This window comes from Oreochromis niloticus, linkage group LG3, assembly GCF_001858045.2.
Source record: "Oreochromis niloticus isolate F11D_XX linkage group LG3, O_niloticus_UMD_NMBU, whole genome shotgun sequence".
Taxonomy (NCBI): Eukaryota; Metazoa; Chordata; class Actinopteri; order Cichliformes; family Cichlidae; genus Oreochromis; species Oreochromis niloticus.
Window position 1 is genome coordinate 17,470,679 of NC_031967.2, and position 12,873 is coordinate 17,483,551.

Below are 12,873 nucleotides of genomic sequence, written 5' to 3' on the forward strand. Positions count from 1 at the left end.
CTTAAAGGGGAAAACATTTAACAAGAATTTATTTAATAGTAATAAAGATTATTAGGCATAGAGTTTATAGAGTTTTTGTTACACTGTTACACAGTTTGATACACCACAGTGTACTCTAAACACCACATGCTCTATATATTGCATACATATATGTCACACTGTACCACACAGACCACTTAATGCCCTATATGTTGTAATGTGTCCCATACACCGCATTGTGCCCCATATAACACACTATGGCCCATGCACTGCACTGAAATGACCACACTCCTTGTGATAGAAATTGCAGACGTTTTCCTTACTGAAGTGCAAATTATTAAATAAAACAAATTTATACAGCTGTGATCCTCAATACCCGTTTAACTCAATATAAGTAAGCCAACTAAAGAAGATTAAGTCGAATGCACAAATTTACATTAAGTAAAAATTTAGTTTTGTATTTCCAGAGATGACTTTACTGCATATTATGTGAGAGTTTCTATTGTCCCAGTGATAATGTAGATGGCAATAAAAGGACACAGATAAGTATTGACATTTTATTTTGTACTTTTTTGGCATGCTGTTTTACAATTTATTACAAGTCACTTTGCAAATCTTTTGGATATAAGTCTGAAATCACTGGGATTCCCACTGTGAGAACGACTGAACAAATGCATTAGTATTTCAAATGATATAGTTCAAATAATTAGCTTTTTCAGGTTTGATAAGCCTTTAATAAAATATTTTCCCCACAATTCAGTGTCTAAAAATGATTTCAAAATCAAACGCAAATGCATTTTCATATGAATCCTTTGAAAAGGTGAATCGGAAGTAAGATGTTTGCATGGGACATTGAGTGTTTGTGTGTGCCCTTGTGCTTTTATTTGTTTGGATGGAGCTCAGATCAATTGTGTGCTTTGAAAAAAAAAAAAGGAAAAACCATAAAGGAAAACAACGGTTAAGAAAACAGAGAGGGAGATGTAGGTCTAGGCTACTTCCAGGCATTGTGAGAAGAACGGATGAGGGGGGCGGTTGAGGAAAAGTGAGAACATTACTAAACGGGTTCACCAATGGCCGGAAGCCATTGAGTCTGTCCCGCTGGCAAGACTGGGCAAAGCTCATTGTGACTTCCTGCATCTTGCCCCATCTGTCAATGCCCATCAGCGACCCACTTGCCCTGTTTTGATAAAATGCAGAGTTGTTAATATTTAACATCAAAATAAAGTCCCTAATGGACCTTCTGCGCTTCTCAAATGAACAGCTTCCCCTTGTTTTGTGACTTCCTGGTTGCCTGGACAGCACCATATTGTTTATCTGATAATGTATGGACTGAAGCCATGCTTTGACTTCAAATCCACTTGTTGGTGCCAAAGTGTTGATAGCTCCTGTAACAATAACACAGATCAACCCAAACTGCCTCTTCCTGTGATTACTGAGCTCTATGGCCATATAAGGGCAAACAGCACAGAGCTGGAGGAGGAGGAGCAGGACGAGGAAGCAGGGAGATCCCAGGGAGCAGCTCTGGTTGTTTGTCCGCTTATTGGCAGAGATAGAGTGGGAAATGAAAAATAGATGATATGAAACCCTTCCTTTGAAGCAGTGCCTTAAGGAAAGAGCCATGTGCCTCCAACACTGTGCTGGGTGGAGTGTGAGGAGGAAGAGGGGGAGCGAAGGGAGAAGGGCAGCTGACCCAAATCTCATGATTTGATGAAGCTTGATAGAGCTAGTACTTGACCTCCTTATTAAAAGCTGTGTGCGTGTGTAGTGGAAAACACTGAGTATACATAGAAACCTGGAATATCCTCAAATATCCATCTAAGAAACGTAAATACAGTTATGATTAAAGCAAGTGAATATGTAGAATAAATAGAATACATTGGAATAAATAGTGTAATTGTCTTTTCAATTCAGTTCAATTTTCAAGGTCCAATCTGCATGAGTGGTATCCTCTAGATCAGGGGTCCCCAATCCCAGTCCACGAGGGCCGGTGTCCCTGCAGGTTTTAGCTCTCACCCTGGGTCAACACACCTGAATCACATGATTAGTTCATTACCAGGCCCCTGGAGAACTTCAAGACATGTTGAGGAGGTCATTTATCCATTTAAATCAGCTGTGATGGATCAAGGACACATCTAAATCCTGCAGGCCACCGGCCCTCGTGGACTGGGATTGGGGACCCCTGCTCCAGATGGAACCAATCCAAGGGCTTAGTATCAGTGGTAAGTTGGCAAATATGTAATCAGAGCTAAGTGAAAGGGTCATAAGTCAAAGAGGTGCTTCCTCAGAGTGAACTATTGGCTAGACTGACACTCTAAAACACTTTGAGGCTGGATCATTTGTTTCCAAAGTGTTATTGTGCACACCACCATCAGAAGATCGATAACAAGATCAAGGTTTTTTCAGTGAGAGATGAAGAAGCAGGCTCGGTGCAAGTGATTTTTTCAAAAAAGATTTTTAAAAAGTGCAAGGTTCAAGCCAGAAAAAGTTGCTCTAGAAGGAGGTTGCCTACGAGTGAAATCAAATGAGGAAAAGCAAGAGTTGTCGAACAAGGTCATGCAGTAGCTATGATTTACAGCAGCCACCTGGGAAAAAAGTTCCTGTTTACTGATTAATCCAGGTTTGTCATTTGTGACAGTGACAGAAGTGTGCAGATAAACACGAGACAGAATGAAACTGTAATGTATTAAACCCAAAATGAAACATAGCGCTGGCACTACTCAAGTCTGGAGCTGGACACCAGTACTGAATCACCTTCACCCTGCCCTACTCTCTTCACCCAACTCTATGTTGACAGTTCTCGTGCTGCAGCACGATAACGAGCCCACACGCAACACAAAGGCAAATGAGTGCTGAACGTCATGGTCTGTGGTCCACACACACGATCATGTTGAGATAACAACATCGGGTATCAGGTTTTGCCCAAACCTGTCAGCACAAGCGCTGTTATTAAACCATAAAAGCAAGAGAAAAAAGATGGGTATGAAATGGGTAGATGCACTGAAAGCTCCAAATTCTGACTTTAACTAACTGTCACATAAGTACAGAATTAAAATTTAAAATGGAATGGAATCTGGTCAGATGAACTTTGATTGGTAAACATTCAATTTATAACAATATAAGAAGCATGTTTTCCTTAATGGCTAATTATATGATCTAATAAACCTCTAATTTTATATAATTTGTCTCAATTCTACTCAAAGTGCTTGTTTCATGTTTATGAGGGACAAAGAAACTTTGTTGTGCACAGGAAAAACTACCCTAAATGATAATACAATATCTGCTTAATTGTGCCATTTTTGAACCCACTTTCCCCAACTTTCTGGTTTTCTTTAGCTGGATGATTGAGCATGCCTCAAGACATTTTCATTTGTATAATTTTTTACCATAGTCACCTTTTTGGGGAGTTCTGGTCATATTATGTTATTGTAATCCACTGAGCTTCTCTGTTTTACTAAAGCTGGCCTGTTATAGCTGGTGGTAATGTTTCGGGTGCTGAAACACATGACTTTCCCACCTTGTATGATACTGTATGAAGTCCAAAGGGAAGCAGAGCTCAGCGGCGGTCTCAGACTTAATAGAATCTATATACTGGTGTAATTACACATGTGGGGTTATTCTGTTAAAACTCAGCAGTCTGGTATCTATGTTATGTTGGAGTTGGAGCGGGGGGGGGGGCAGCCTGTAGATGTGACGGACCCCCCACGTCTCCGTGCGCGCGCACGTACACGCGCGCAGCAACGACGTCACACGGTGGGAATGCAGTGAGGATCTGCGGCCGCCGCTGCTGCTGCTAAAGGCCTCTGGATCCGGGATAAAGTAGGTTAGCGACGTCGAAGCAGAAAGAAAGTTTCTCCGGGACAACTTTCCCCGGCCTGGGAGCGTTTGGATGGAGGCGTAGGTCGTGTTGGTGTGGCTCATTTCACACGGTATGTGTCGTGGTGCGTTTTGGCTGGCTGCTTTGTTTCCTGTTCGGCTGAAGTTAGCCCGAGGGAGAGGCACGAGCTTTGCTCGAGTTCAAAACAGGCTAGCAAACAAGTAAACAAGGCTGTTACTAAAGTTAATCACGGCCGGTTAGCCCCGGTTTGGAGCACTTAAAATGGTGTGTGTTTTTACATGTGTGGGGTACGGAGGACAGGTTTGAACGAGCAGCTAAGCAGTTTGTCTTTCACGAGAAAAGAAAAATGTTAGTGAGGGCAAAAAAGCAGAACAAACATGTCGCTCGTGTGTCTGTGATGTGCCTGCTTGTTTCCTCACTAACCTGCTGTGTTTCTGGATTTTTAGATGACAACGAGGGAGAGAGGAGGCTCTCTGTAACGGTACTGTGAAAGGTAGGAGACGATCTGATGCTGTTCGTGTTATATAGCACGGTATGGGTTGTGTTTTTAAAAAATAAAATATATACATATATATATATATAAAAAAAATGTTTCCCGGTATGACTTCAGTCATTTTGTCTTCCTCTTACTCCGTTTAAGCAGCACAGATCGCCACCTTTTCAGGCGACACTGTGTCAGATGAGTTAACGCAAACAGAGCAGCGAGCTTCAGAATAAAAGCGTAAATGTTACAAAATAACGACCTGTGATTAAAATTAGACTGGGAATAAAAGCTGAATATACAAATAAGCTGTCTTTTCTATAATTTAGTCTGTTATTCTTTTAATATTGTGTGTTACTGAAGTGCTTCCAGTGCTTTTCATTTCGATTTTCCAAAAATCCCGGATGTCCTGTGCCTCTGTTCCCGTTTCCTTCACGCTTCTTGCTGCAGTCAGCATCAACTTTGACATTTCACGGGTTGCTGCGCCTCCCGTACAGTCCAGCTCAGCTCACACACTTAGCTTTGTGTTTCACTCCACATCAAGAGGTAACGAGGGTCTAAACTCAGAGTGATATAACAGATGAGATTAATTTCCTGTTCTGGATCCTGGGATTTGAGTGTGTGCTCATCCGGATTCAGACAGGGGGTGTTAAAACGGGTCGTCAGTGGAGGTGTTGGGTCACTCTTTCTTCCACGTGGTCAGTGTGTATTATCATATAAAGTCCATCCTGACATTGTGTGGTTTATTGATAAATGACTCCAAATCTTAATTAATGAAGGTGAAAGGGAGGGGAAAAAAGCTTAAATCTAGTGTTTGGGAATTGTTTTTCTGTGTGACTACCTCATCTTCTCATCCGTCAGTATAATCCTCTTATGATGGCCACACGACCCACATACAATCAGTCTGAGTGGGCTATTAATTTCTCCACTCTGACAGTACGTAGAGACTCTGTGCCTCTCAGTCCATTTTAGCTTTGTGTCTATAGCTTGCATTCATATGTGCTGGCTCTTGGTTTATGTTGTCTGTGGAGTTTGATGAGTCAGCTATATTTGTATTCTGTAAAATGATGACAGCGCACACACCAAAGTGATGGCCTGAAATCTGTCTGACCTCAGTGTTATTACAGTCATATTTGCTCAAAAATACACAATACCGATAACAGTAAAACATGTCCGATGTTTTTTTCCTTATGTAACAGGAGCAGCTTTACGCCCCTCACGTGCAAGTCAGCACTTTTTCAGCTCAGCTGTGAGCTTGTCCTGAGAATACATAGTATATTGTTATGAGCCAGGTGTTTATGTGTATACAGATACATATCACGGTACAACATTTCCTGCCACGTTTTTGTCCCGGCTTCATTTGGAAATAAATGATACTGGTGTGTAAACATGAAAAGACAATAACTATTGTGGCGGATAAACAGACGAGGGGTAGCTGCAGATTTGCACCTGTTTATGTCACTGTACATCTGTGTGTGTGAACGGGTGTGCTGGTGATCTTTTCCGTCACCGTTTGTGTCGTGAAACGCACAAAAACACACTCGCACATGTTTTCAGGCGTGTGCGATCCTGCTGGAAATTCCCGAGCCCTGCAGTCCAGCTTCTCTCTTCCTGCTCTTCAACCAGAAGCCCATTGTTCAATCCGTGTGTGCCCGTTGCCATAGGAAACAAAGTCTGAAGCATCCCTTAGTTTCCATTGGTTACCTCCGGCATAAATGCGCAAAACGGCCACAGCTGAGCTCAAATACACAAATTAAGCCTAAAAGCATAAAAAATATATCAGGAGGTTAAAGTCAATTTTCTAATTATTGTTACAGATTAAAAGCATGTATCAGTTATATTGTATTAATGAACTTTTATGTACAGAAAAATGTGACATAAATGTTTGCATCACCTCAGACACCTGCCATGTCCGGTCCCACCTGGCTGCCACCGAGGACTCTGGACAGCCCAGAGCGAGCCGCCCCCCAGATGTCCCACTCTGCTGGTGGAGCAATCTATCGAGCCCCTATGAAGAAGGGCACGCCCGATTTCAGACCAAAATATGGTTCTCACGATCAGAATGGAGGAGGAGGAGGAGGAGGAGGGATGGCCAACAGGTACATGGCAACTGGGCCCACAGGTAAGAAGGCTACTCCGCACACGCTGTATCGTCCTGAAAACATCGCTGTGAGCATCTGAAACTCAACTCACTGATGTTTTTATGTTACAACCAAAAGAAAGGAGCTGTAAAATCATAAAACACTATAAACTGCATGATATCCATCCTCTGCTACTGATGTGAAGATGTTAGGCTGAATAATGATCCCTTCCTGTAGCAGTTATATTTAGGAAGCCTCTAGCAGTCTGAGATTCACAAATAAAGTCTGTGTTTGCCGAACTCTTTTTAGTATTAAATGTCAAAAGCTTGCTTTTTAAATTTGATGGCTGTCCCTCCCTGAGCCTGGTTCTGATGGAGGTTTCTTCCTGTTAAAAGGGAGTTTTTCCCTTCCAAAGGTCAACGGTTGCTTGCTCATTAGGGGTTTCATTGTTGGGGTTTTGCCTCTAACATTGTAGGGTCTCTACCTTAAAGAATGAAGTGCCTTGAGGTGACTCCTCCCTGTAAAAAAGGAAGTGGTATTTGTAAGTGACACAGATCAGAGATCCACTTTGGGGACACTCCTGAAACACTGGTGTATGTCAGGGGTAAAACAATGAGAATATTTAGAAGTAAGTGACTAAAAGTCTGATAGAAACAAATCTGATGTGGCTATGCTGGAATGCTGACGCTTCACTTCTTTGTTTTTTGTTTAATTGGAAACAGATTCAGGACTGTAGCGTTTCTTACTCATATTAGAATCATGACTGAAAGATCTCTCGTGGTTAATGTGGGTAGAACGAGTGTTTAAGAAACCAGCAATGCATTGCATGAATGTCAGAGCGAATCTTTTTAGTGAAGATCTGCTTTGTGTTGTTGTGCTTTAAAAAAAATTGTTGTCAAAGACGGTTTTGGATTAATTTCCAATATCTGTTCTCTAAAACATTAGGTGGACCCATGCATCATTCATCTGGTGATCACTATTACCCTTCTCCGCACGGTCCTAAAGAAGACCGCAGTTGGAGCCCTCACATGGACAGCTATGAGATGATGGTGAGTGGACATATCAGTAGCTTTTCTTACAAGAAACTAAAGATTTGAAGGGTTTCAGAACCAGCTGACATGTTTCTTATGCTGTTCTGGTGTTAGCATCGTGGCCCAGAGAAGCCAGCAAACTATCACTCCAAAATCGATGCCGAAATTGACTCCCTCACCAGTATGTTGGCTGATCTGGACAGCCACCCGCAGGACTCCAGCACTCAAGTATGGCAAGCTTGATTAGCTCAAAATGATTTACGTGTGCTTAATTGATCAATTAAACAATGAATAATGTTGATATCTCTCTTGATTTGCCTGTTTATTAATTCTCTGCCTCCCCACAGCTCTATGACAACGTGCCTTACAACAAATACCTCTCAGCGGATCACTACAAGCCTGCACACCAGAGCGCTGCCCCTCCTCAGGGTCGCCCATCCATGAGCTACAACCCTCATCCCCAGAGCCAATACCACCCAGCACCTCCCTACCCCAATGAGCATCAGACACCTCAGTACTCCACCTCCCACCAGCAGGACTACTACACCACTTCTACCCCTAAACCTTACCCTCAGCCCGTCCCAGCCTCCTACACCACAGCGTCCACTCCTACGGGGCCCAGGTTCAGCGTCCAGGTCAAGACAGCGCAGCCAGTCACCTACTCTCAGACGGGGAGGCAGGCTGAACAGGCATACACTCCGCCTCCTCCTCGCCAGCACGTGTCACGACCCCTGCCCCAGACTCAAACCGCTCCCCAGGGCTGGTACCCTCCACATCCCGGCTCACAGGTTCAGGAGATGCACTCTGAGGGGGGGTATAAGGGGAACGGCTCAGGGTTTGGAGGAAGAGTTAACCAGCTTCCAGTATCTAAGAGAGCGATGGAAAATAATCAGAGTGGGTCGGGAGCCGCACAGGGTCCAGGTTATCAGTCGAGCAAGGTAGGAACGCAAATAAGCCGTTTTAAGACTTAAAAGTGAGCTTTGGAAATGGAGAAGTTGTGGAAAACTGACTTTGTCTTACACACTCAGATAAAATAAAACTTCTATTTTTTTCATACAACAAACACAAATTGATTTGTAGTCCAGGTTTTCTGAAAAATCAAATAAACTTTGTTTAATTTATGTGTCCTCTTTCCTCCAGCAGGGGGCAGCAACGACCAGGCCTGAGGAAGAGCTGGATCGGCTCACCAAGAAGCTGGTGTATGATATGAACCACCCGCCTGCTGAGGACTATTTTGGTACCAGTTGTTACTAGTGGCACATCACAGGAATAAATCTAAAAATAGTTTAAGAGGAAAGCTCATCTTAATGCCTTTTTTCTTGTCTGTTTCCGTGCCGACCTTCAGGTCGCTGCGCCCGCTGCGGCGACAACGTGGTCGGCGATGGCAGCGGCTGCATCGCCATGGAGCAGGTTTTCCACGTGGAGTGTTTCACGTGTATCACCTGCCACGCACGTCTGCGAGGGCAACCCTTCTACGCTCTCGACAAGAAGAGTTACTGCGAGAGCTGTTACATCGTATGTTTTCGTATTTCCTGAAACCAGAGAGATTTGCTCTCCCTCGTCTTTCAGTGGTCCACTCTCACGCCTGCTCTTATTTCCATCTGTTTTTCTTAAGAGCACACTAGAGCGCTGCTCAAAGTGCTCCAAACCCATTCTGGACCGCATCCTGCGAGCCATGGGGAAAGCCTACCACCCTCGCTGCTTCACGTGTGTCATTTGTAACTGCTGTTTGGACGGCGTGCCCTTCACAGTGGACGCCACGTCTCAGATACACTGCATAGAGGACTTTCACAGGTAATCGCTGAACTGTGCGAGCTAAACGATGTTTGCAGGCTGCGACTCTGCACTGAGGCCGAGACAGAAGTGCTTAAACTAACTTGAGGTTTGATGCTTGTTGTTTCTGACAGGAAGTACGCGCCGCGCTGCTCGGTGTGTGGGGAGCCCATCATGCCCGAGCCGGGGCAGGAGGAGACCGTCAGGATTGTAGCCCTGGACCGCAGCTTCCATGTTAATTGTTACATTTGTGAGGTGAGCTTTCCCAATCAAGCAGATCTCTTGGCATATATCGAGGAAAAGCTTTATGAATTAGGGTTTCTCTTTTTTCTGAGAATAACAGGCATATTTGTTTAGCAAATATTTAAAAATAACAGGAAAAGGCATCAGTTTCAGGGAAATAGAGTAACAGACTCAATGCCTGCGCCTTTCCAAGGCAGAAGAAAGCCTGGTTACATTAAACATTACATATAATTAACACAATGAACTCTCTTGTGAGAATAAAGTAGTTAATAAACATCAGCACGGCGTTTCTAATCTCTAAACTGCAGGTTTAGGTGGAAACAGTTCAGTGTGTTGACTTAAATCAATCACAGTAATCTAGGGAATCTAAATTTGTATTTAAATGTGGACTTGCTGATCAAAGTGTGAAGTGCAGCATAGTCGACGAAGAGTTCAAAACACAAAACTAGGAGGTCCTTGTGAGCGTTTATCTGAAGTGACCAAAGTGCCTCTTTTCGTCAGGAATGTGGTCTCCTGCTGTCGTCTGAAGGCGACGGTCGAGGCTGTTACCCGCTGGACGGCCACATCCTGTGCAAGAGCTGCAGCGCACGCCGCATCCAGGACCTCTCGGCCAAAATCTCCACCGACTGCTAACGAATCTCTACCTGAACCTCCTCGCTCCCGGCCTCACAGATCCACAGACAGCCGGCGCATTATTGATAGCAGCTTGTTCACTCACAGTGTCAGTAGAAAATCGTTACTTTAATTTCCTCCTCACTAGTGTTCGGCTTCTCCCGCTTCATTTCCTTTACTATTTGGGTACATCGTTTGTAATGTTTAGCTCAGCGTTTGTACGACAGTGGCCTGACCTGCAGGCAGCTTGGGCTCCACTTTATCAATCATCCACTCTGGTACTGCCCACATATTCCTTGCACATGTCATTTTATTTTATTTTTAACACTTTCAAAGACAATGAAAGCACACATGGATGTTACAGATTTCAATCTGAAAATAATGATTTTTTTCCACATAAGGGACACACGTGATAATCAGGATTGTGGTTTGAATGAACCAGGCTAGAGAGTAGGCAGCGTTTTACATCGAAATGCATATTAAAAGCACACAAAAACAACTGTGACTGTACATAACAGGTGGGTTTGAGTGAATCTGCTGCGGGTTGTTTTGGAACGCGTGTAGCCTGTAGTGCAGTGCGGTGGCGTAGCCTGATAGAGCAGGAAATGTAGACGAAAAGAATGTGTAGCAGTTTGACAGCCAATAGCTTATTTTTCTTTAGAACGAGATTTGTTAGGACGGGTTCTTTGTCACGCTTCTCAGCATTACGGCATCATGTTACTAGTCGCTTACTCATAACTTGTAATAGGACTCTTTTCTCTCTTTTTTTTTTTTTGCTATTTGTGAATGTCTACGAAACACAATCTTTGTTTGATGCTTGTTTGTTTGATACTTGACATGTTACATTTAAAATGACGGTGCAATGAAGTCAAACTCACTTTGTCTAATGGAAAACAGGGTGTGGCTCACTTACGAGGCATCCTGGTGTGCAAAAGCTCGAAGCCTCTTGTAAAGAGTTTGTTTAATGTGCCATTTGGGGAAACGTTAAAAAGGAAAAAAGCATTTCAAAGTGATAATCTGTTTAAAGGAGCAGATGACTTATGGACTATCGTTGCGACGGTGCGTTCACACCAGACGCCAAGCAGAGGTTTCGCTCAGCACGCTTGCAAACAGAGTCTACAAAATGAGGCGGATTTGTACCGGACGGCGTGAAAAGACTTAAATGAGGTAAAATATTTGAGCTTTCACGCTGTGCTGCAGAAGCAAATCAAGCCACGCTCTCCTGGTGACTGCATGTTCTCTCACAGTCCGGCCTACAGTCAGGACAATCTTACAGAGATCTTTGCTTCACACAGAAAAGGGAGCGATATCGTAGGACTTGGTGGTTTTTCATGAAACTCTGCTCCTCCTCGTCTTGTTGATTCACAGGTTTTTAATGCGGCTACATTCACGCAAGCGATATGAAGCAAAACTTGTGTTTCTTGTTTGGTGTGAAGGCACCGTTAGGGGGTAATGAGTGGTGAATTTAAAGGGGACCTATTGTGCTGTAATTTTGAACTCAAGTTGAGCAGCTTTGCATGATTCAGTCTGAAATAATCAAAAAGTTACTTTCTCTGTCTGAGCTGTTTTTGCTCCTCCCCTTCTTTTAAAACCAGCTCTGTTCTGATTGGCTGCCCCTCACAAACAAATGGTTAGACCAGCAGGTGGCTTATGTGCCTATGATTAAGCCTTCTCTATGACATCACCTACAGTTTAGCACAGTAAGTGGAAACAAAGAAGTAAAGAAAGGTATGATAGGTTCACCTTCCTTTTAAGGTGATGACTTTGTTTAGCCCCCTTAAATGGAGTTTTTTTGTTTTCGATTACAAGTCTTCACTTATGGAGGCAAAGTAGTCATACTCTGAGCCTTTGGAGCTACAGTATTTGTTATAATTGTGTTTAACCTCTTGTCTCTCCGTCCGCATTTTGTACGTGTTTAACTTAAAGGGCTAGAAATGTGAAAGCCTTACCTCAAGGATGTCATTCAGCTCCATAACTGTCCTGATTTGAAACTGTTTTTGTTTTTGTGTTTCTGTGAATTCTGCTTTTGTTTCGGTGACACAACACGATCACTTTAAAACGCTCCAGTCGTCGCCATCTCTTCATTTATCTCCTGATGCGCTAATCTGCTTTTTTTTAAACATTTCACAGTGCTCGCAATTCACTCAACACACTGAATCACGCCAACATGCGTCACGCTCCTCGGATCTTGGAGTTTTCTCTCCTTTTCAGTCGCAGATTACGATCCTTGTTGTGGATTCAGTTTAAAGTGCTGAGTTGGAGCTCAGTGGTTAAAACATTAGCAAAGAGGTGATTCTGGCTTTTTAACAAACACCATCAGTACTACACCTCAGCCTCAGTGACTTCTCAAGTTATCACATTCAGAAAATTTTCAGACAACTTGACCTTTGACCTTGACCTTGAGTTTGAGGTCACAGAGATTCAGACTCATCTGAAATTTCCAGTAGACGCACCTTTGGTATCAGTTTGAAGCACCCCCATCTCCTAATTCTCCAATTATCGCATTCACAAACTTGGCTGAGGACTAAAAAGTGGGCACAGGCAACAAAATTTGTGTATTTGTTCCAAGCAAATAGGAACTTGAATTTTCAGAGTTACCTGATTTGGTTATCATTTGCATTTGAGGAGACGGCTGCAGCAGATTTTCAGTCGCTGAATAAATTATAGAGATTTTACTCTGGATTTATGTGCTTTTGCATATATGGAAGTCAAATTTAAAACGTCTTCATTTCAGGTAAAACTAAATAATCGTAGTATTACACGTTGCTCCTAATGCAACTGCACAGGGCTCTGCATGTGCAGGCAGTGCCTTTTTGGTGGTTGTTTTTTTTTTTTTTC

The 12,873-nt window shown here is 43.2% G+C and overlaps 1 protein-coding gene across 3 annotated transcripts; it reads left to right on the forward strand.

The window, feature by feature from the left end:
• Positions 1–3,662: 3,662 nt before the first annotated feature.
• On the forward strand, positions 3,663–12,097 carry trip6 (thyroid hormone receptor interactor 6). Of its 3 annotated transcripts, none has more exons than XM_003458873.5 (11): positions 3,663–3,905; positions 4,261–4,307; positions 6,195–6,417; positions 7,322–7,425; positions 7,522–7,635; positions 7,755–8,345; positions 8,551–8,644; positions 8,753–8,922; positions 9,023–9,201; positions 9,315–9,435; positions 9,925–12,097. In XM_003458873.5, exons 3-11 carry the CDS (start codon positions 6,204–6,206, stop codon positions 10,054–10,056), a joined length of 1,719 nt encoding a protein of 572 aa, XP_003458921.1. In that variant the 5' UTR covers positions 3,663–3,905; positions 4,261–4,307; positions 6,195–6,203; the 3' UTR covers positions 10,057–12,097. The 3 variants fall into 3 exon arrangements, with proteins under 3 accessions (XP_003458921.1, XP_005464161.1, XP_013122038.1); XM_005464104.4 differs by having other exon boundaries at positions 3,664–3,905; positions 8,548–8,644; XM_013266584.3 differs by lacking the exon at positions 3,663–3,905 and adding an exon at positions 4,005–4,162 and having other exon boundaries at positions 8,548–8,644.
• The last annotated feature ends 776 nt before the right edge of the window (positions 12,098–12,873 follow it).